Source organism: Triturus cristatus, chromosome 2_2 (genome assembly GCF_964204655.1).
Source record: "Triturus cristatus chromosome 2_2, aTriCri1.1, whole genome shotgun sequence".
NCBI lineage: Eukaryota > Metazoa > Chordata > Amphibia > Caudata > Salamandridae > Triturus > Triturus cristatus.
The window spans coordinates 515,833,851-515,858,104 of NC_140582.1; the positions used below are offsets into that span (position 1 = coordinate 515,833,851).

The window sequence follows — 24,254 nt, forward strand, 5'->3', positions numbered from 1 at the left end:
ACTTCTATGTGTGAATAAAATGCTGCATGTGCTAGAAAATGGATAGCAATATTAGACTGTATAAACGCGAGCACTGACATTGACAAGAAAGTTAGGTGCTACATGAGGTTAAGTTATGATTCCATTTCGTAAAGTTTATCATTGATGTGCCTTTAAATCCTGTATGCTGCAATAACAAATAATATGCAAAAGAGATTTACAAAATCATATGTGAAGTGATAGAGCATATTAAAGGTTTTTATTGGTACCCTATACTTACATGAACTAATTGCATTTCATAATGAAGTGATATTAATATGCTTAGTTGAGGAAATGAGTGCACTATTCTATGTAATGTGAGATTCATATTTTAGCACAATATCATCGTGGATGAGCTGTATTTCATGAAGGCCTTAAAACTTTGCTTCCTGCTAGTATGAACTTATGAACTAAACAGTCTGAAGCCTATGGGAACCTTTCGTAAAGTTACCACTCGTGTTCTAACACTCAATTGTCTTCTTTGACGTTTGTTGCTAGCTTGACTAGACTTGCAACAAAAGTGTTACTTCCTAAAGCAAATTCTTGAGAATGAACTGATAAAGGATGAGAGCATGAAGTTGCCTACTTTCTAAATACAACAAATAATCTAATAACTAAACTACAGTGGCATTAAGGAAATGGCGAGTAATGGATTACTAAATTCTTGAGGATCTATATACTTTAACTTACTACATCATCTCATCTTATCATGAGCAAACAATGGGACGGATTGGTCTGACAAATTTGGTGATGTCAAGGGGTGTAAACCTGGAATCAAAGGAGTATAACTGCATAAATTTTAAACTATGTAGCGCCACCCTTTTACCCATGTTGCGGTATAGAGACTGATTATTGGGACTTCCAGAAACAATGCGAACTGTGACAAAATACTGCGATTTGCTGCCGCCTGGTATGCTAGTGTAGCGGATCTTTTTCAGCTGAAAGGGTTCACGTCAGAGCAGCTGTGGTATTGATGCTGCAGTGGGGGCAGAGACAGACAATTCTGTCCATGAACTGGAACTGGTCATTTGGAATTTATTGAAGTTCCTATATAGGGTTGGTATAAGACATAACTGATTTCCCTACTAATTCACTTTCCTTGGTATAAAATATCTCTCGGCTGAGGAAGATAGTTCCTTCATATCTGGATTCCTCAGAGCTTGCAAATGATTATTAAACTTGATGTAATTTAAATTTAGGAGTATGTTAATTATTTGAATCTAACATGAAATACAAATTAAGAAAAACTATTCTGCTGATTGATATTCTTCGTGCATCTCTACTTTTGTTTTAAAAAAACAATAAAAACATACCTCAAATAAAAAAACACATCATGTATTTAAAACGACAGCGAAGCTCCTACTATGAAAGCGAATAGCATATAGTAGCATTTGATTAACAGGTAAAAATCACAAGTTGTTCAATGTAATGGGATGGAACAACGACTCACGAGGACACTGTTGACATGTTAAGGATTGGATTAGTGAATATGACAAATTGCCTTTTATCTTACATACTAAGGCACATGACAACGAGTAGAAGAAAGATAATACAAACGGTATCACGCACTTGAACATTTACCTTCCACTGCTCGCTTGAAAAAGACTTTGCAGCTGCCGCAGGTCACCACGCCATAGTGGCAGCCAGACGCCTCGTCACCACACACTAGGCACACTTTGGAAGGCCTTGACCCCGTTGATACACTCCGCAACGACGAACTAACCAAAATAAAACAAATAAGTATTTAGTAACATTTAGTTGGGAATAAAATATGTTCACTGCATTAGTGACCAGAAGAGGCACAGAAGTACTATTGTATATCAAGCTTTATGCAAAGAATGTGCTACGCTTAACAAAAACAGAAACAGTAAAGCAAACATCAGTACCACTAATGGGTACAATTACAACAACAAAGCTCAAGAAGAAGAATAAAACACAGGACAATCATTGGAATGCTAAATTAACTGATTAATGTGTGAAATAGGCCACACAAACGTAGGCGCATAAAGTACAATTTACTAAATAAAGTAAACATTACCCATAAATGCTGAAGATGAAATATGTCAATAAAAACATGAGAATTTTTTAAGAAATGCAGATAATGGTGAAAGGCAGTGACCGGTCATGAATTTAGGTATTCCTGGGCAGGCAGATGTACTTAAAGTCTAACCTTTTAAGTTTGTTGCATTTATGAACAGTGTAGATTTAATAGAACATAGTACAATTTTTGTTTCTCTCCTTGCTTACCATATCATTATGCATAATTCACAATGCTATTACCATACAGTTATATGAAAATATCTCTGAACTGTGTTATCGCATGAAGTAAACGTTGTAAATTACACCATGGCAGTTTAAATAACACACAGTTGTTTCATCACTGAGATCAGCCAAAACCCACAAAGGCTTAGTTTGCCACTTCAACGAGTTCACACAACAAACGTAGAGCATTTCTTTTATCACCCATGAGTTGTATTATGCCTACATACAAGGCGCTGGTGAGGCAGCACACATCGGATCTGTGCGCACACTCCTGGATCTGTGTTAATGCACACTGCCTAAGACAAAGACTCCTTCCGAGCATTCGTGGAGGGGTGGTGAGTGGTGCTGGTGGGGCAGGGGATAGTGGGAGTCAGAGGTCCTTCGTAAGACTGTCTACCGCTGGAGTCAGCACCCCTTCAAAAGGATGATCAGACACCCGCAAATCCCAGGAGCACACACTTACAGCAGCAACAGCGAGGCCACCTGAAACAGCACCCCTGTGTGTCTGGGCAAAAAAACAATGACCTCAAGTGGTCAGAGGTACACCAGGAGCCAGGATATTGGTAGACTGGAAATGAAGAAATGCAAGAAAGACAAAAATCTGAAAAATCTACCTAGGACCTGGAAAAACATCCATAGGAATACCAGGACCGACCCTAACCTGAAATCCAGAAAGAAACAAAAGGTATTCTACCTCTCTCCACGATCTGAACTAACTACCCCGAAAATACCACCAAGAATAGCATGTCAGGGGCAGCGTGGCTAGCCAGCCAAAATGGTGGATGCAAATCTTTAATGCTCCGTTCACCATCCCCCTAAAAATCCGATAAATGTATCCTGCACGAGCGCCATCCCAATAAATGCTGATTGGGACCGGATGCCTGAAGCTCTGCGGCACCTGACAAGCCTAATGCTGGGCTAATTGGCACATTGAGACGGCTACTCCGTAAACGATGAACGCGCGGCCCTGTCCGCTGTGACTCCGTGCGCGGACGTCCGGTGCTGGAAGATGGTCGCCCGCGTCTGAGTGCCTGTGTCTTTAAGCCGCACCACCCACCGGAGCTGTACGGCCCTGTACGCTGTGAGGCCGCGCAGGGGTGCCCGGAGCTAGAAGATGGCCGCCTGCGCCCGGAGCTGTGGGGGGCCTTCGCCAGGACCTGGCGCCGCGCGGCGGGAACACCGCTACAAGTGGGTGGGCCGGAATTGAGCCGCACCATCCCCCCGGAACCACAGCTGCTGCGTTAGAGGGGGTGACAACCCACCCCCCACGAGGTATGTTTGCCCATGCAGGGCAGCGACAGTGGTAGCAGAGGAGAGGGGTAAACCACAGCACCGACGCTGAATGAAGACTGATACCGGGGACATTGTGGTGCTCAATTAACTCCCCTGACTGCAGCCCCTGTCTCCCGGGACACTGATAATAACGGTGATGCTCTCTGGTGGCCCGCCGGCTGGGGCCACGTAGAGATGACAGTCGGTTGGTGGGGGGCTGCCCGTGCCAGAGAGAGCGGCAGGCACGAGACCGGAAACCTTGCAAGACACTTATAACACAACAGACACAGTACACGCGCTGGACACCCCACTGAACTTGGGTGATAAAGGCCCTGGTGAATCATGGCTCTTGGAGGGGTCCTGCTGTGGCGAAAGGTGTGTGGCTGCAGGGCGACGGACCTGCAGGGTGGAGCTGGGTCTGGGCCACTGTGAAGGCAGTGGCGATCCGTGGGGGTGGCTGGAGTAGTCCCATGTTGGAGCGACCCACCGTGCATCAACAATACAGCCTAACAGCACTGCAGGAGACGCCATATTGTGTACTAATGAGAAGGCTGCGGTCAACACACTAGCAGCGCCTGTGGAGGGATAACTGAACAGACCTAAGCAGACGTGAGCGGACAGCTGAGATAACTACAAGGATCCTCACATCCCCCTCAGCCGGACTCTAAGAGTCAATCCAACGTTACACAGCCGAACAGGCACAGGGTGGAAACACCGAAGGTGCGCGAGCGCTGCAGTTTCCCACTCCCGCACGCGTAGATCGCGGTTGCCTGTAGAGACGGTATCCACATGGACAACCGCCACCGGAGAGTGTAGCCTCGACCGCGTTGCCGTACAGCTGTGACGACCGACAGCGTGTTAACTCTCCTGACAGCTAACCACAAATGCCCCCGGCGCAGCAGCTTGTAATGGGCCGGATGAGAACCAAACTACAACAAGGGCCTCTGCGTGCGGGCTGCTTGGACCCCGCCAACATGAGCGCTGGAGAAGGGATAGAGCCAACGACCACAACCCTGGAGGCCAAAATGGACTCAGTACTCGCAGCAGTGGAAAGGATCGGGACTGCGTTGGACCACACAAGGACATCCCTGGAGACTTGGATAAAGTCACCTCGGACTTCACCTTACTCCACGCAGACCACCGCAAGTTGGCTGAAAAAGTCACTACACAAGACCAAACACTGAAGGAACTCCAACCTATAACGCAAAACCATGCAGCTGTATTGCAAGATTTGATAAACCATGTTCACGACCTGGAAGACAGAGCAGAAGATGCGGAGGGATGCTCCCGCCGCAACAATATCCGCGTAGTGGGCCTGCCGGAAGGCAAAGAGGGGAGAAACCCGGAACAATTCACGGAGCGGTGGCTGCGCGATCTCTTACCCCAAGGAACATTGTCAATACAATTTGCGGTCCAGAGAACCCACCGCATGCCGGCACAGAGACTTCAGCCAGGAGCCAGACCTCGCCCATTCATTTTCAACCTGCTAAACTACAGGGACAGAGATGCGGTACTCCGTGAAATGCGCAAGATGGATAGTCTCATGGTGAGCGGCAGTCAGGTTATGCTCTTCCTAGACTACACCGCTTTAGTGCAGAGACGCAGGAGTAACTATACGGCGGTGAAACGACAACTCAGAACTCTAGAACTACCAAATACGTTGCTGTTCCCAGCCCGACTGTGAGTAGTCACGAACGAAGGGACTCGCTTCTTTGACTCTCCCGAAGAAGCATGGGACTGGCTGGACGAGTCGGGGTTGTGGACAGGCGTGAGACCCGGGCTCAGAAGGAGACAACTCTGCAGGCAGAAGAACCAGGAGACGACGAAGGCGAGGACCCTTAAGGAACGCAAAGTGGAGGGGTGGTGAGTGGTGCTGGTGGGGCAGGGGATAGTGGGAGTCAGAGGTCCTTCGTAAGACTGTCTACCGCTGGAGTCAGCACCCCTTCAAAAGGATGATCAGACACCCGCAAATCCCAGGAGCACACACTTACAGCAGCAACAGCGAGGCCACCTGAAACAGCACCCCTGTGTGTCTGGGCAAAAAAACAATGACCTCAAGTGGTCAGAGGTACACCAGGAGCCAGGATATTGGTAGACTGGAAATGAAGAAATGCAAGAAAGACAAAAATCTGAAAAATCTACCTAGGACCTGGAAAAACATCCATAGGAATACCAGGACCAACCCTAACCTGAAATCCAGAAAGAAACAAAAGGTATTCTACCTCTCTCCACGATCTGAACTAACTACCCCGAAAATACCACCAACTGCAGCACTGAGTCTGGAGAAAATAAGGAAGGAAAGGCAGGGCGCCCTGGCAGCGGTCACAACTCTCGATCCCCACATCCTAAAGAAAGTCCGGACTTCTACACACGGGAAACGTCAGTGGCCAGTGGCTCCTCGTCGCCGTCAACAGAGATATCCGAAGAGCTCAGCTTACCATCGATTACACCACAAACTGCTGATGGCATCATATGAAGCGGGACTGACGAGATAGACTCTGGCATCAGCAGCTCATGCAAGTAGAACTCTGTTTGTTGACATCTAAGATATTGCTAGCTGAAATGTTTGGAGTTGGGCCCACTGGGTTAGATACTGCACACACTCCACACTGAGCTGATGTGACAACATTGTGTCCGCCGTTAGCCGCAACACACACAGTTTTGGAGGGCGAGCTCACACTCGACCCAAACAACTGGGCCAACACCCTACCGGTCCTATAAGATGACTCAAATCACTAGATAGATGGCGCTCGGCGCATACTGGAACTAAGGGGGTGGCCATAACACAACACCACTAGTACACGCACCCCAACAGGCAGCACACTGACCTAGTTTGAACTACTCAATTGTTGCAGAGGTTTGGACAAACATTGCACAATGTCTGCCCCAGATGTTATGTTGTTTTTAGTTCACTTATTGTAGTTGATTTTGTTGCAGCATGCCAACACGCTCACACATGCCCCTGACCTCCATACCCTGTGGTGCACCCCGCCCTTGGCGTCCCTGTTACTTAACTCTATCAGAAATGACACGAGTTGTCATAATCACATGGAACATACGTGGCATGTATTTGGGTACCTCCAGAGACACTTGTCCGCAATCGCCCTACTGCAGGAAACACACGTGACCCAGCCGGAACTGGACAGACTGCGCATGCATTGGAGGGGACAAATATATGGCACGACATACTCCGCGCACGCGAGGGGCACATTCATTTGGGTGAGAGCGGGCACCCCGTTCAATTGCACAGAGAAGGTGACAGATCCCGCAGGCAGGTACACCTTAGTGAAGGGGACACTCAATGGCCAGCAGATACTACTAGGCTCCATATATGCCCCAAACACAGACCAACCCTCGTTCCTGGCACAACTGTCCGCAATACTGACCCCCTACTTTGGACTCCCCTGGCTGCTGGGCGGGGACTTCAACTCGGTACTTGATGTGCACACGGATAGATGTTTCCCACCCCTCTGGACGACGGCAGCTGTGTCGAATGCGCGGGCGCTTTCAGACTGGCTATCACAATGGGCATTACTGGACCTGTGGAGGGTCCTCCATCCCACTGTCCGTATCTACTCCTATTACTCGGCAGTACATGACTTGCACGTGCGGCTGGATAGAGTGGTGGGCTCCCAGTCACTAATTCCCCTAGTTGAGGCAGCGGAATATCTGGGGCGGACACATTCTGTCCATGACACTCCGGTTGAACTGGAAACCTGACCGCCCTCCCATACCCACTTGGCGTCTCCAGCCATCTGCAACGGAAGACCCAGAGTTCCGTGCATCCCTGGAGATGACGGTTCTCGAGTATTTTGAACTCAATGAGGGGTCAGCGAGTTCCAAACTGGTGGAATGGGATGCCCACAAAATTGCTGTCAGAGGTCAGTCTCGGTGCCAAATGGAACATACGCAAACAGCTGTCTTTGTCGCTCACTCGCCTAGAATCACAACTACTCCAGTATGAGAGGGGGAGGGCGGAGGTGGACAATCCGGCCTGCTTGAAAGCCTTAGGACGCAGCATGTGGAACTCATAGAAAAGCTAAGATGTCACAACTATACTGCCCACACCGCTCGCACCCATGCCAAAGCGGATAGAGCAGGTCGCCTGCTAGCCTGGCTACTGAAGCAAGATCGAGCCCATACGCACACCAGAGGGGGCCCTAGTATACACACAGCGGGAGATACACAAAGTAATGTCAGACCATTACTCACTGTTGTACCAATCCAAAGGACGCTGCTCAAGCCCCGACCTAGAGAGGTTCCTGGAACCTGTTCAACTGCCAACAGTCTCAGGAGCACAACAAGAGGCACTTAATGGTCCCCTCACTCTAGAGGAAATAGGAGAGGCGATGGGGTCAATGGCGTCCGGGAAAACGCCGGGGCCGGATGGCCTGCTGGCTGAATACTACAAAGCCTACTGGGAACCTCTGGCGCAGCGACTGCATGCCCTATACTCTACAGCCCTAGAGGAACACGCATTGCCCCCGACGATGCGAGAGGCCTACCTGGTGTCTCAGCTAAAACCGGACAGAGACCCTGAAAACTTAGGATCGTACAGACCACTGGCACTCCTAAATGTGGATTATAAAATACTAGCTAAATTGCTGGCCGAGCGGTTGGCGCCGGGGGTTCCCGAGCTGGTCCACAATGACCAGAATGGGTTCGTGCCCAAGCGTAACACATCGTTGAACTTACAGAGGTTCTTCAGGGTGGCTTCGGACAGTGTGAGGGAGCGGCCCAGGGCGGGATGCCTGGCGCTGGACCTTGAGAAGGCTTTTGACTGCTTGGAGTGGAGCTACCTAGCAGCAGTGCTGTTACGGTATGACCTAGGTTCGGGATTCCTCCAGATGATTGACCTATTATATAAAAACCCCACAGTTAGAGTACGGTTGGGGCCATACATCTCCGACGCCATACCAATACGCAGAGGCACTAGGCAGGGGTGCCCGCTGTCACCTCTCCTGTTCGCACTCGCAATCGAACCCCTGGTAGCGGCCCTGCGAGCGACGCTGGGTGATGGAATACCTCTAGGGGATGCGACACACCTGGTGTCGCTGTATGCGGGCGACCTCCTAGTATTCGTGAGAGATGTGGGTAACATACCGGCCCAATTGGAGTACACACTGCGCGACTTCGCCGCCCTCTCAGACCTTCAAGTGAATGCCAACAAGTTCTGCCTTTACGCATTTGGGGGATACACACAGGATCAAGGCTAAATTTTAGAGGGCACGGATGTGCAGTGGAAAGCGGATACTTTCCGCTATCTCGGTATTCAGATATATCGTCAACCAACAGACCTCTTTGACGGTAATCTGGGACGAGCAGCGACAGCCATCAAATCACAAGTGAACTTTTGGAAAACGCTCCCGCTGACAGTCACTGGCAGGGTGGCGCTATCCAAGATGGTGATCCTTCCTCGACTCCTGTACTACTTTGCTAATCTGCCTATTTATGTCCCGGCTGCCTTCTTCGCCACACTCACTAAACTGCTCAGGGACTTCCTCTGGGGCAATGCACGTCACAGGATAGCGCTAGCAAAGTTATACTTGCCCACCAATCAAGGGGGCCTAGCCGCGCCTTGTTTCGAACACTATTATTTGGCTGCACAATTGCAGTGGATAGCCCGCTGCTTGCCGATAGGGGTCGTGAAGACACTGCAACCTTAGCCCCTCCTCTCTCTCTGGATTATATCACCAAACTTTTCCACCCAGCCTCCTAAAGCCCCAATGCCTACCCCTCTCCTCCTGGCGTGGCTTATAGGTGCTATCGTCGCTGCCTGTACCTCACTAAAACACTAGTCCCCTACTCACCGGCCATACCACTAGAAGGCTCTCCCAGCGGGTCTGGGGTGCTTACATCTCTTGAACTCACAGACTGGCACGAAGCTGACATACAGACACTGGGAGACTTGTACCGAGATGGCACGCTCATACCATACGAGTCCCTGGTCGACGAAGTGGGGCTGCCGCCGGGACAATTTCTAAGACACCGCTCGCTGATTGCGACACTAACTTCTAGATGGGGAGACATGCAAGAGAAACAGAGTCATCACCTTACCATACAGTACCTCCATGTTATGGGACGTGGTAGACACTTGATCCGATGGTTTACAGCATCCCTTCGTACACACGCAGCGATAACACTAGACTCACTGTGCCGCAAGTGGGAAGCAGATCTGGAACGGCAGTTAGAGGACAGGGAATGGGAAAGATACTAAAGAGTCCAACACGAATTCCCAGGAACATGAGGTTCCGACAGATACAACTGTTTATAGTCCACAGAGCATACCTTACACCCGATAAGATAAACAGTTATTTTCATTGCACAGATGCGATGTGCCCTCGATGCGCAGAGGTGAGGGTTGGACTAGTACACATGCTATGGGGCTGTCACAAGCTACACCTCCATTGGCAAGCTGTCGGCGAAGCGCTACACACCTGCACGGGCCGCGACATACCCTTTGAATGGCCTGTTTACTTATTGCACCACTTCCGCAGGTCTCCGACCACGAAAGTCTCCTCTCGCTTCCTAGACCTAGGTTTGGTGGTAGCTAAGCGGCTCCTAACCAGGAAATGGAAGGCGAGAGACCCACCACACATATGATCGTGGAGGTACTCGCTCCAAGCATGGGCCAAAGCAGAAAGAATCGCCATCCTGCGGGAGGCAACGTTGGGGCTACGGAAGACACCTATAGCAGCCCAATGGGAGGGATTACTTCAGGCCCTGACGCGCATTGAGGGAGACGACCCTGAGGGGCGAAAAGGGAGTGGGGGAGGCGCCCTGATAGGGGGGGGATAGGTAGCCAGACAGCAAACATCTGCAATGCCATGTAAGTGCACGCACACCAAACGACACCTAAGGTGCGCTACGACATGGGCGGTGGGTGGGGACGATGATCTGTGAGGATGGGGAGGGGGATGAGGCCGCTGAAGAGGAGGGGGGAGGCAGGGTGAATAACACACATCTGGAAGTCGGTATATGCTGCTGTTGCCAGTTTTGAGCTTTTGTTGTTTGTTTTTACTTATAACGTCTGTGCATTTGCCCGAACTGTATAATCCGCAAAGACTCTGCACAAACCGCAAATGGAACCACATTAATAATGTATGATGGCTGTTATCCTGGTTGAACATGCACTGTCTGTCGAGATTCAGCTTGTAGCTGAGCCTGCAACAACATCAAAACATATATCTGCTATATATCGCTATTCAACCGTAATATCTCTTTGATGTGGACGGATGGTTCGCTATATGGTCAACTTTATATGACACATGTTATCTTTCATGATGTTGTAATCTTTAAAAATTAATAAAAACAGATTTAAACAAAAAGAATAGCATGTCAGGGTTTGTGCTATTCCAATAACATTACATACAAACATACACACAGTCTTCACTCCCTATGAAAGCTGGGAGTGACTCCTGTGACTCCATTTAGAGCTTTGTCCTGTTCTATCTGCGTGCCTTCGACAGGGAACCAGAAACTCAAGAGCCCAAGGAAGCACCCACACTCTACAGTGAAACCTTCTGATCTCGTAATAAACAAGCATTTGCAATGCAATAGGTCTCGCATTTATAAGAGTTTGATAGCTATTGGCAATGCAATAGTTTAAACTCTCATGCATGTGATCTATTGCATTGCAAACTACTAGCGCAGATGCGCCACTTTCACATTCATTTAGGCCGCACCCCTTTCTTTAGACAAGCTGTGTCTAAAGAAAGGGCCGTGGCCGACATTAAAGTGAAACCGCGGCATGTCAAGTTGACAAACCTATGGGTTTTGAGAAATTTGCTACAATGGCATGAAGACCATCTGTGATACAAGCATTTGGGTGGCCCCTGGCTGATGGCACCCACAGTGGCTTCCTCGTACAGGTCACCTACGATTTCAGTAGATGGTCTGCAAATGTGGAACGACCTTTCACTGCTTTGGAACCCCAAGTGTGGCCTCCACATACCTACTCCCCTCTCATTTAGTTACAATCGGACTGCTAAGGTTGGGTGATTAGCTGAGTAACCAAACGAAGATGTAATAGTGAGGTTAGACTTCTGAATGCATCAAGCAGGAAACGTGGGGTGAGTGCAAACCAAACTACATCTTTATGAAGTCCTTGTGTGCAAGTTAAATATTAACCACCTTCAAATAATTCAGCAGATAAGCAAGATCTCTGCTTCACACCAATTTCATCCAAGAAAAGCCATCTCGAGATCCTTAAGAACCCTCTAGAGCCCAATTAATACATTCGTCAGTATCCCTTTTACATTTGAACATTAAAATTAACCAAAGAGCCCAGTGCTTTTGCCAAACTTATCAGAGGACTGCAGGGTACATGTACTTTACACAGGGTGCGCACAGCAGAGTACGGACCGGGACTACTAGCCGCTGTCCGGCAGGTGAAGGGCATGGGTGCAAGCATTGGGGCAACGGACCGCCGAGTGCTATGCATCAGGGGAGGCCTTGGCAAAAAGGGAGGGCAGCCTGCCAGGGATAAGAGAAGTGGGCAGGTCTATGTTCTCAGAGCCCAGAAGGTGAAAGGGAGGGAGCAAACAGGCCCCATACACCTTAGTTCACTAAATGAGTCCAATCCCTGAACAAACTGCAGGTACAACAGCTAATATACCCAGGTATCAACCATAGAGATTCAAGGCGCCACACCCTCTCTTTTCATGTGACCCTTGAGAAGTCACTCAACACCACACCCTGCTCTGGGTGAATGGGCAAGTCCCAATAGGTGAGATGTTTATACATTTCGAAAAGCGTGACACTTAAAAATCTGAATGGCATGTTACCTTAATGCAAGCTTCATCCATTGGAGCCACATCTCGCGCACAGTAAAGGAGCGCGCTGCATTCTTGATCCTGGTGAGTATTAAAGAAACAAAGCGGCAGCGCCACACCGTGCACCTCGGAGGCTGCAAAGCACTCTCTCCGTGTCTGGATGAGAACATCCTCAGTACAGCACTGCACCCTCTGCACGGCGGTGGCAGAAATCTACACCATCGGAAACGCAGACATCCACAACCCAGAAAAGGCGTGCAGGCGAACAATTTACAGAGCAACAGGCATACTGAAAAATACAAACAAATAATACGTCTAAAAATAGATCACCTGTACGATAATCACTTGCTTTTTATGTAGCGCAAAATATAATACGTCTAAAAGCAGGTCGCCTGCATGCTATAACTTGATTTTTACATAGCGCCTCACACCATACTACTGCGGTTTCTGAGCACTGTAAATAACAAATAACGCATACTACTAATTGAGAGTAATGAAGCTCCGTGTGAAAATAGCACCGTGAAAATATGAAAGCATTGTCAAATGCTGGTCCACAAGTGCGCCATGCTGCGCTTTCATGTTAATAGAGGCCACGCGCATTTCTTTAGGCCAGCCATGTCTAAAGAAAGGTCGCGGCTGCTATTAAATGATAGCACAATATTTGGCGCTTTTACCCAAATAAGCATTTGTTTATCAAGTTGACAAACAAATGCTTTTTTGGGTCAAAACGCCCAGTGAAAGCCCACGTGGCGCGCAGAATGTTGCAGGAAAGCATGTCGGGCCAGCAGTAGGAGAAACCATTAACGAAAATAGTGCTTACAAAGTAAATAAGACGCACCTTCTAACACCTAAAGTAAAAGGGCCAGTCCTCATGGGAGGTTACACACAAAGACAAGGCGGTACTAACGAGGGACTAACAAGCCTATTAAGGGATCAGAAAGAAGCCAACGTTTACGAAGGACAATGACACAAGCTAATGACAAATGTGGGCGAAGAGTAGGCGGGACTCCAATTACATACTCCAATACAGCATGGCTCGCAGCTCATGCGCTGCCCAGGCTCGACCTAAAAATGTGTCCGTTTTTGTATCATCTGATTAATATTTTCAAAATGTCCGTACCTGAGAGTGGTGCAGTCGAAGGAGTAAGGTAATTTCATCACCCCCCCCCCCTCCCCCAAGCGGTCTCCACCCGCACAGATGTGGACAAGGCATGCAGTACCAACAGCCCCAAACAAAGCCAAGCTGCAGATGAGCAGTTTTGGTATAGTTACTTTTTAATACCGAAAAATGCCATAAACGCAGAAATTTCTGTCACGGGGCCCTAGTCTGTATAAATTCTCCAGGTGAAATTACAATAGCTGACAGGTACTCCACGATCACAGTGTAAGCAGCAGTGCAATTATTTTACTCAACATACACAGTAGCGTACTTTAAAACAAGTATATGGCATCACGTAGTGCTTATAACCAACAAACTGTTCTCATCTTTCTATGACACTTTGTGGCGTAACCTTTCGCTTAATATCTTGTGTTACATGGCCTATGTTCCATAGGGAAAATAAATCTTGCAGCAGGCTTTAGCAGCTGTGCTGTGGTGAGTGAGGCTCAAGAAGCTTATGAGGCAGTGAGGCAGCCCTAAACAAGGCTGCAGGGAGTCCCCGAGACTCATTTAAAAATACTCCAAGCCAGCGTGCAGCGCAATATGCCTAAAACTGGAAGGAATGTCCCTGCTCTTGACTCGCCTCATAATCTGTAAAATTTGCATGCCCTGCTCACGGTGCTATTTATAGGCTCCTTACATAACCCCGCAACACTGACTCCTGGGCAACGACAGAAAAATAACACACCCAAGCATGTTCAGAGGCGTCCCTACGCTGAGGGCTCTTCTCCGGGGCGCAGCGTATGACCAGGCGTTCTGCACGCGCCGCCACTGCGCATGTGAACTGGTTCTCACCTCCCCCCCTCCCCAATGCAATACAGTGCAACTGCTGGAGCTGGAAATAATGGCGCTCACCCCACCTCATTTGTTGCAACCGAATGCGAGGGGCGTTTTACTTGGAATGAGCATCATCTGCAACGTTAACGTCATATCCTATCTTGGGAAGTACTTGTATTAAAAGAAGATGCCGCCCTACAATGTTTCCTAGAGCAGACAAAATAGAACAAACCACTTCACAATTATTCATATTTTTTATATTGCAGAGTACCAACCAACCATAGGAATCACTAGGTAACAGACCAGTCATTCCTAATGCTTAAAATAGAATATAAACTCTGTTATCACTATAAAAGTATTCAGAGGATAAAAAAGTTTAAAGGCATTCATTAGGAAAAGTTGTGTGCAATTCTCTTCGTAAATAAAAGTTTGATTTCGGGAACCTTTGCTTTTTTTTCGTTGGTTCTTTCTTTACAAGAAGACACATAATTAAAATAAATAAATAACCAGGTAAACGGACCACCTACTATTTAAATGACTGCAACCTGTAAACAACGTGTTATGCAGGGAAGAGGGGGTTGAGTGTTATCTGGAGATTGACAGGGTTATTCAGACCCTGGGTCAGCAGAGTCCATGACTAAGGTGAGGGTCTCCGACAGGCAGGCAGAGACCTCTGTCCCATCAACGTTGGTGTGGAGGCTCCACTGAACTTTGTGAGTTGGGCACTGTAGTGTCGGCGGAGGTACCACGCAGACACGTGTGAGGGTCAACACTTCTCTTTATTACATGCGACCTACTTCGTCGCTAGCCTGCCTCTGTCCTTCTTTCCCGGGCATTTCCTTGCCCCGCCTTGGTCCCGCCCCTCCATGCCTCCTAGTCCGAGGCGGTCCTAGCACCCTTCTAATTCAGCACCACATTACATCTCCCCCTTTCTTAACAAAATCCAAAACGCTCATCCTAATACTTTATGTGTATACTCAAATAACATGAACATAGTTACAGTTCCTCGATCAGCCGACTCGGCCTCTTGATGTGTCGGCGAGGGCGACTGTCGACTTCAGGACGATCACTGTTTCCTTCATTAGAGTCCGCTCTTGGTGTCAGAGTACTAGTCTCAGTTTCACGTGGACTGGTTTCCCTTTGGATGGAGCTACCAAGAGACTCTCGCACCTTGGGGCTACATTTCTGGAAGTGAGTCACGTTCCTGGTTATTCTCTTGTCATCCGACTCAGCAGTGATCATAGTTCCCTTTTGTTTAACAACCACCAGAGGAGTCTCATTAAAACGACAGTCAGTTTTTCTTTGCTGTTCCTGTTTCACCAGGACCCAGTCACCTTCCTGAATCCCAGATGGAGCAGCTCTCCTGCGATGGTCCGCATACGTTTTCATTTTCTCCTTTTTGAGTTGGTCTGTTCGAGCAACGTCATCAGTGTCCGATTCTGGCCACACGGCCTTGTCAGACCACTCCACCATCGGTATCCGGGTGCGCACGGGCCGGCCCAGCATTAGCATGGCGGGACATTTTCCCGTCGTGGAATGAGGTGTGTTCCGGTACGCCCGTAGGACTTCATTGAGCACTGTCTGGATGTCTTGCCGTGCCACCTCTGCTTGCTGAATGGCTTTCTTTAGCGTGGACATGAATCTCTCGATCATCCTGATGGCTTGCGGCCACAGAGGCGTGATTTTGCGATGTCTGAAATTTAGATGCTTGGCAAAGTCCGCAAAGTCCTGACTATTGAACGGGGGCCCATTGTCTGTTTTCACTGTTATAGGGATACCCCAGGCAGCAAATACTTCATCCAGCACAGGTATCGTACTTGAAGCTCTGGTGGATGAGATGATGTGAGCAATGGGGAAGCGAGAGTATTCATCCATTATGGCTAAGATATATTGTCTCGACTTAAATGGACCAAAAAAGTCTAATGCCACTTTCTGCCACACACCCTCCGGTAGTTTGGACATTTGCAGGGGTGCGGGAGGATCAGGCCTGCTGACTAGTTGGCATTGAGGACAGTCTCTCAACGTGTTTTCTACCATCTCATCAAGACCTGGGAACCACACTCGTTCCCTCAGAGCCCTCTTGGTAGCCACGATTCCGCGATGGCCTTCATGGGCTAAATTGACTACCCCCTGACATAGACTTCTGGGGATGACGAGTCTAGTGTCCCTTAACACTAGGCCATTGGGGCCCACTGACAGTTCCTCTCTCACGTGCCTGAAGGCAGCCAGATCATTTTTGTCAGCCTCTCTGTTTTGATCGTCACCGTCCAGATGTCTCCATTCATTGTGCAGCAGTCGCCTCTTCACGTCTATCAGCGTGGCATCCTCCAGAGTAGCATCGATGATGGCGTCAACCGGGACAGCTGGTGGCCGGGCTTGGTCTGCCACAAAGCATATGTATTCCTCTGCCACCGAAGGTTTGCACCGTGTTGTTACCTTGGGGTGCCGTGACATGTAGTCAGCGGGATTCTCTGCTTTGCCTGGCTTGTGCACGATTGTATATGTGTACTCTTGAAGGCGAAGACCCTATCGTTCTATTCTGGGGGGCATTTTTGCCCGTGGATTGCCAAATATGGTGATAAGAGCTTGATGATCCGTGATTAGCGTAAAGTGTTTGCCGTACACAAAAATGTGAAAGTATTCGCAGGCCCAGACAACGGCTAAGCTCTCTTTCTCTGGTTGTGAGTACGCTTTCTCTGCCTCCGTCAGACTCCTGCTCGCGTACGCGATTATATGCCGTTGGTCACCCTCTGATTCATATTGAGCCAGTATGGCTCCCAACCCGACTGGACTGGCATCCACCGTAATTTCTGTTTTTTTCTTTTGATCAAAATATGCCATGTTGTCGGCAGACTCCACAGCCGCTTTGATGTCCTTGAAGGCTCGTTCACACTCTGCTGACCACTGAAAGGAGTGTCCTTGTTTAGTGAGCTGTCTCAGAGGGTAGCTGATTGTCGCGTAGTTTTGGATGTATCGCGAACAGTAACTGGCCATTCCTAGAAAGGATCGAACGTCCCCTACATCTCGGGGGCTGGGGGTGTCATTCAGCGCCGCCACTTTCTCCGGGTCCGGTCTCATTCCTGTTTGCGAGAAGATGTGGCCAAAGAACTTTAATGTGGATTTATGGAACTCACACTTAGCTTTGTTTAGAGTGAGATTGGCTTCCAGCAAGGCGTGGCAAACTCGCTCCAACGCAGTGTCATGATCCTGTGTGGTGGACCCATATACGATGATGTCGTCACTGTAGTTAAGAGTGTTAGGAATGTGGTGAATGACCTTCCTGATGGCTTCCTGAAATATTTCAGCCGCGGATGACACGCCAAAGCTGAGCCGCTTATACCGGAAAAGGCCGACGTGAGTGGAAAACGTCGTTATGTATCTTGATTTTTCATGTAACTCGAGTTGATGATACCCTTTGTTTAGATCTAATTTGGAGAATATCGTGGCTCCATTAAGTGACGCAATCATATCACTGATATGCGGCCCTGGGTGTCTCTCTCGCTCAATGGCAGTGTTGGGCGCCCTCATGTCCACACACAACCTAACCTTGTCAAGTTCGCCCTTCTTTGGTACGACAACCACCGGAGAGACCCATGGTGTAGGTCCCTCTGTCCGTTCGATGATGTCCGCATCAAGCAAATCTTGGAGCTCTCGCTCAACGGCCTGTTGCAGGTAGAAAGGAATCCGCCGGTGGTGTTGTGCTATGGGCGCTACCTGTTCATTGATATGCAAACAAATCTGACAGCGAGTCATCTTCCCCAGTTCAGTGAACAGCTTTGGAAATTTTAGTGTCACATCAAGCTCATCATCCACGCGGTACAGGATGTCCACCAGGCGTAGTCGTTCCGCAGTTGGAAGGCTTAGGAGGCAGTCAGCTTCCGGCCCTTCGATGACGTGGATGTGTGCGGGGATGGTCCGATCTCTGTACGTTAGTTGCGTTGAAAATTTCCCCAAGCATGGGAGTGGCTTTCTCGACATCCATGTATATACTTTTACATGGGCAGGCCGCAGTGATGGACGTGGCTTGATTCGCTGGTGTTCACCTACTGGCATGTAGTTCAAGGAAGCTCCACTGTCCATGACAAACTTCGTATGGTGTTTTCCTACTTGTATGCCGAGTCGGGGATACTTTCTGAGTCGGTCAGGATCCGCAACCATGCATACATACTCGTCACTGTCTTGCGAGATGGGCGATAGTGACCTGGAGTCTTTGGCCGGGTCAATACTACATTTCCCAAGATGCTTGACATGGTGACACGAAAGATTGTGCAATATGCACGTTACGCCTTGTGATGTGACGTCACTTCACGCAGACGCTCACATTCTTCCAATCAGAATGGTCTTTATTACCACGCGTCTACTACCGTCCCGTTACCGTCCGGAGCACTCAGGAAGACAGCCCGGGGTAACGACGGACAGGTAAGGCAGTGAGCGCTTATTCTCTTGCCTAGAATGTATGTTTTTTGTCGAGCCTTTCCTTGTTGAGCTCTCTGTAGATAGTAGGGTCCGGTTGGCAATTGATGACTTTTACGTGTGTAATCTTGCCGAGGAAGCCTGTTACAGTTTACTGACAGCGTTGGACTCTGTATCTGCGAGTTGAGTCTTATACTACGCATGCTCATACAGGCTTATTACCTCCATTTCTACCTTTAGAGCTTTTGAGTCTTCATTATACATTTGAACTTCCAGGCTTGCTCTAGGCATATGAGCAGCATAGAATTGACATTGCCTTTTTGAACTATATTTGATAGCTGTACACTGCCCGGTTGAGTCTTGTGTTGTGACTGGTTGTGTACACGAAGTCATAAGTTGACTGAGTTAGAAGGTTTTTAGAGACTTTGACCTTACAATTTTTAGCTTTTATTATTATGATTTTCTTTTTCATAGAGCGTTGCCTCACGCCCTGAATGTTTTCCAGGAGCGGAGGATGGTATCCCTGACTTGGTGCGGGTAAGAGTGTCCATCTATTGGACTCAATGCATGTCAATTTGTTTTGATCATAGCTGCATTAGTCTGTTATGGCTGAGATACTGTCCAGTGTTCGTGATATGTTCTTTATTCTTGTTTGTTTTTCCTGCTAGGTGATGACTGATCCTCCCTGCAGGTTCGCAAACTTTCACACACAGGTACATGAGTTGGTTGTATCGTTCCTGTGATTTATTCACATCATTCTTACTTTTTCACTTTATTTGCAGTAGTGTTGTATATTGGTCCTGAAGAAAGCCACGATTATACTTTGATTCTAGTTGGCTGAAACATGTTGACCGTTTCATGATATTAACGCATTCTCAAACTTATCGGGTGTATGCTATCATGTTTTTATGTTAACACTCAGAGATACTGAATAAAATTATTATTCTTTGGGTAGTTAATTTTACTGGTTCTCCACACTGCACACTTCTTCGTTACTATACACGCCACCACACGTAAGGTAGCTTCCTTATCTTCTTGGAGATTTAGTCCTCCTGATACATATTAAAACATCCGTGAGCTCCTCCTGTTGACATCTGCTAGGAGTAGTAGCTCTGGCACTAGGTGCGGTTAAGAGGAGGCCCCAGATGATGAAGCATGCCACTTCGGTGGGTGATGGGACTCCGTCCTCTTTGTTAGGACTTCTTCTTTGAACATTTCTTACGAATATTTGGTTGGTCGACCAGAGTTTTGGTCTTTTTTCTTTTTCTTTGATTTGTTGAGCCCATGGTTCTGTATTGATATATATTGAGTAAATAGGGGATGTGTCCGTTCTGGTCTTTAAATTTCCCTGTGACCCCATTGATACTTGCTGGTGTTTAGTTCTAGTATCACTTTCAGGATGGGTAAGAGTTGACACAGAATTGCACAATGCCACCTACAGGTGCAAGAGGGAATTGCTGGGAAAAATTCTACAAATTCAGCCAGGGGGTATTCACCCGGTGAGGAATCTAGGGTTAGAAGCATCCACTCGAAAGCCTTTTTTTGCCAAGAGCTAAATAATATTGAAAATATATAACTTATTTGTACAACTTAAAATCAATCCTGTCGTGTCACTTATGAGGATTACTTTACAAAAATATTTTAATTTGAACAATGTTATAATAGATATAATAATTATATAATCACTTACTGATCAGAAAAAAGCTCTTCAATCGAAGATAATGTTTTTATCAAAACCTAAAACGATAAATCAAAGAAGCTTTGTATGGAAAACATTGACTGCCCTTTTAGAAAAAATGTAATGAGTAAGTGTGAATAATTAAGTATTAGTTTATCCTGAAAGGCTGACGAAGAGTTTCGCCCCTCAGGTTACTTGGAGTTCTATCTAGGTCAAGAACATGGTGGTTCCTGCATATGAAACATATGTGACCTGATGGAGCAGGTAAATCAAAATTTTGTATACCTCCTCTAATTTGCAAGTAACTAATTACGGAATCATTCTAAAATTAATTTAGGTAACATATTTGCAGTGAAAATGTATTAATCAACTTTTGCACCTTGATAAACACGAGATACATGTGGGACTAAATTGCTAATTGCATGGCAGAATAATTAATTAACTATGGCACACAAACTAATCTTAGATTGTGGTGAAATAGTAGAATTGCATAATTTATGTTGCTTTGTGATTGTCTGTGCTTTAAATTCATCAAATGGTAAGTATTATTGCTTTAAATGTTGCCACAGCTAGGAAAATACTAATATATAATGGGATTAGTGTGGGTTTAAACATTAGCATCTTCATTTCTATATTTTAATTATTGTTATGTCTATTTTTACTTAAGTTGTCATTCAGGCCTACTAGGCCGCAGTACCCAAGATGGCGTTCTCAGAAGCAGATGCCACCATGTGAGCGTGATGATTTCTGCGCATGCCCAAGGCTCTGGAGATCATCAAGTAACCTGAACTTCTGACACCGTGTTCCCTACCAAGGACAGGAATTGGAATTGACTGCCAGCCAAATACATGACTATGTGGGAACAGCGGAAAGGACAATACAGAACCTGTGAAATTATGACTTCTTTTCCTTGAAGTGCTACATTCGCTGCTCTCGCCTGGCAGCCCGAACGAAACTTAACAATTTGCGCCTTCCCATGCCAATTCATCATGAAGAACCGGTTTTGCGCTGAGAAACTTTCAATAACCTACAGATAACCCCAAACTGTCCAATCAGAACATTTTCTCTGCCCCTAAATGTTGCCGTGTTAGTATGAAGTAAGAGGGGAAAAAGAGTATAAGAAGCCATCATCCGCCATTGGGTGTCGTCTATTGGGTTGATCATTCGTGGCGCTGGGTTGCATTGAGCTGGTATTGATCCATTGGTTTGCCTTCGGTTTATTTGGCGTTTGGGAGAAGAGTTTGCTATGCATCCTATATTTCTTGATCCTTCGCTGTGGGTCAGACAGCCTGTCCAGGGAGTTTTGCCTGAGAATGCGGGGAACTCTCTATTTGATCTGAGACCATCATTGCTTACTAATTGGTAACTTATTAACTGCATTTTTATTAATTAATGATTATTTCTAAATGTTTGATTTCTCTTTAATAAAACGAAACATTTATATTATGAGCTGTAGTTAATGAATGCAAACGTAAGAAGTTTTATTGATTAGATAAATAACAATTGAAATAATAAGAAATGAGTTTGTGGTTCTTTAATTAATTACAGAAAATACCAAATGTTTCCTAGGCCTTAATTGTGATTTAGCGGGTTCTAATTCACCATCAACCAGTCCAACTAATTGGTCCATCGACCAAGTGGTGGAGTGCCTTGATGTTAAGGTCAGGATTCTGAAGATGTATATGTAGAAGGTGTATATAATGTAAATACAATTTGATCCTGATAGGTAATAAGGTACCCACATGTCCAGCGCCTTATTCTCCTGAGTACAGATTTGAGTGAATTTGGTTGAATGACGAGTGTGTTGGTGTTATGGGCCCCACCAATGAATGAGTGTATGAATGAGCTGTTGTGAATAAGAATCTGTGACATAAGGAGAATATGCAAATCTTGTCCACGGCGCTGTATCAGACCCCATATGATTAAAAAAAGAACACTGAGTGAACCAGGGATACAGAAAGCTTCCATGAGATCATTCTTAGAATTCTGACATCAAGACCTCAGTACAATTGTTAAGCCCCCCAAAGGTTTCACATATGTGTCTTAAAGAAGAAAATAATCAAAGGACCGGTGTAAGATTTCCCTTCATCAGTGTCAGCCTTATTTTACTACTCACACATAATTTATTTTATGTAGTACAAGTAAGTTTGACGTTTGTACTACTATTTAGTTCTTGTTGATGTGCAGCTTTCAGGCCTGAAAAAATACACTTTCCCATTTTCAAGATATTTTAATTCCCCATACCACACACAATCCGTATGTTTATACATAAAATATAATTATTAAGGCATGTTTTATGAGAAATGCTCATTCCTGCCAAATGTCTTAACAAGCATTTACAATGCAATGGTCTCGGCATTGGTAAAGTTAGAGCTATTGGCATTGCTCATGACATTATTTTTGTTTATGTTTTTGTTTTTTAAAAACATTTAAAGAAACGGCATTGTTATTTACAATGTCAATAGCTTAATCACTCCCAAATGCGAGACCTATTGCATTTGCACCCACACACAGAGCCACCTACACACACACTGATTAAGCTATTGACATTGTAAATAACAATGCCGTTTCTTTACATGTTTTAAAAACAAAAACATAAACAAAAATAATGTCATGAGCAATGCCAATAGCTCTAACTTAAACAATGCAGAGACCGTTGCATTGTAAATGCTTGTTTTAAGGGGGCCTCGAACGGGTCTCTATAGGGCTCTGTTTTGTGCCCTGGCATAGGCGGTCCTTTTTTTTTTCCGGACTGCAGTGACAGCAGGCACATTGATGTGCACGTGGTGAGGGTTGTAGGGGAAGGGAAATCATTTCAAGAGAGTCCTTTTCTCTCTGGATTTCCCTTCTGTTTTTGAATCTCAGGAGCAGCAACATTTTCGTGGTGTCACCTGGGCTGTAAGTGGAAGCGTTTTCAAAATTATACACAAGCCATAGTTGCTGCTTATTTATCTTATGCAACTATCAACCATTGACAAAGCCAATAGTCCTGACTTGTTGTAGGTATGATGTGGCTTGTATCATATATCTGGACGCAATGAGAGGAACAGCAAAATAAAAGTCGGGCGGTACACTGTGCTACACAGATTTTTAGCTTACGTATTTTTAAGCCAACCCCTTAATTACACTGACCACGCCCCCTTGAGAGGCCCCCCCCGTTTTTTCATCCCACTTAAAGCCCTGCCAACGAGTATGTGATGGTACCTCGAGAGATCATAGGAATGGCAAAACAGTGCTATACACATCTCCCTCAGTATCACATACCCCAGCATAATATAAAAATACGACCACTCGCCGGAATTTGAAAATGTCACCGCGAACAGCCCTAAAAGAAGCAGAGGTGTCGCCAGTGAGGTAGTGAAAGAGTGAGGTAGTGAAAGAGTGAGGTAGGGAGGGAGAGGGATGTTGTGAGGTAGTGATATATAAGCATAGAGTGATGTTGTGATGTAGTGAGATAGAGAGAGAGAGAGGTAGTGAAAGAGAGAGTGAAAGTGAGTTAGTGAGATAGAAAGAGTGAGGTAGTGAGATAGAGAGTGATTGAGGTAGTGAGTGAGAGAGAGTGAAGTTGTGAGGTTGTGAGCTAGAGAGTGAGGTAGTGATGTTTTGAGAGAGAAGTTGTGAGATAGTGAGATAGAGTGGAGTAGTGAGGTAGAGAGAGTTATGTAGTGAGAAAGAGCGAGGTAGTGAAACAGTGATGTAGTGAGGGAGAGGGATGTTGTGAGGTAGTGAGATGTAAGCAGAGTGGTGTTGTGATGTAGTGAGATAGAGAGAGGTAGTGAAAGTGAGTTAGTGAGATGTTGCATAGTTCTGATCCCGTGATGAGGAGCACACACGCTGCTGAACTTGGCTCCTGACTGTCAGCGGTCAGGTAAGGCAGGCGCCTTTTATCTGACCCCTCGGT

The 24,254-nt window shown here is 46.6% G+C and overlaps 1 protein-coding gene across 4 annotated transcripts in view; it reads right to left on the reverse strand.

Moving 5' to 3' along the window:
• The window catches only part of NR3C2 (nuclear receptor subfamily 3 group C member 2), a 750,782-nt gene that overhangs the window by 290,193 nt on the left and 436,335 nt on the right, over positions 1-24,254 (reverse strand). For 2 of the 4 annotated variants that reach the window (XM_085641641.1, XM_085641640.1), the window contains exon 3: positions 1,600-1,736. In XM_085641641.1, the coding sequence (XP_085497767.1) occupies positions 1,600-1,736 (137 nt within the window). Of the gene's footprint in view, positions 1-1,587; positions 1,737-24,254 lie in introns of all 4 variants that reach the window. The other 2 variants (XM_085641639.1, XM_085641638.1) reach the window with 1 other exon arrangement.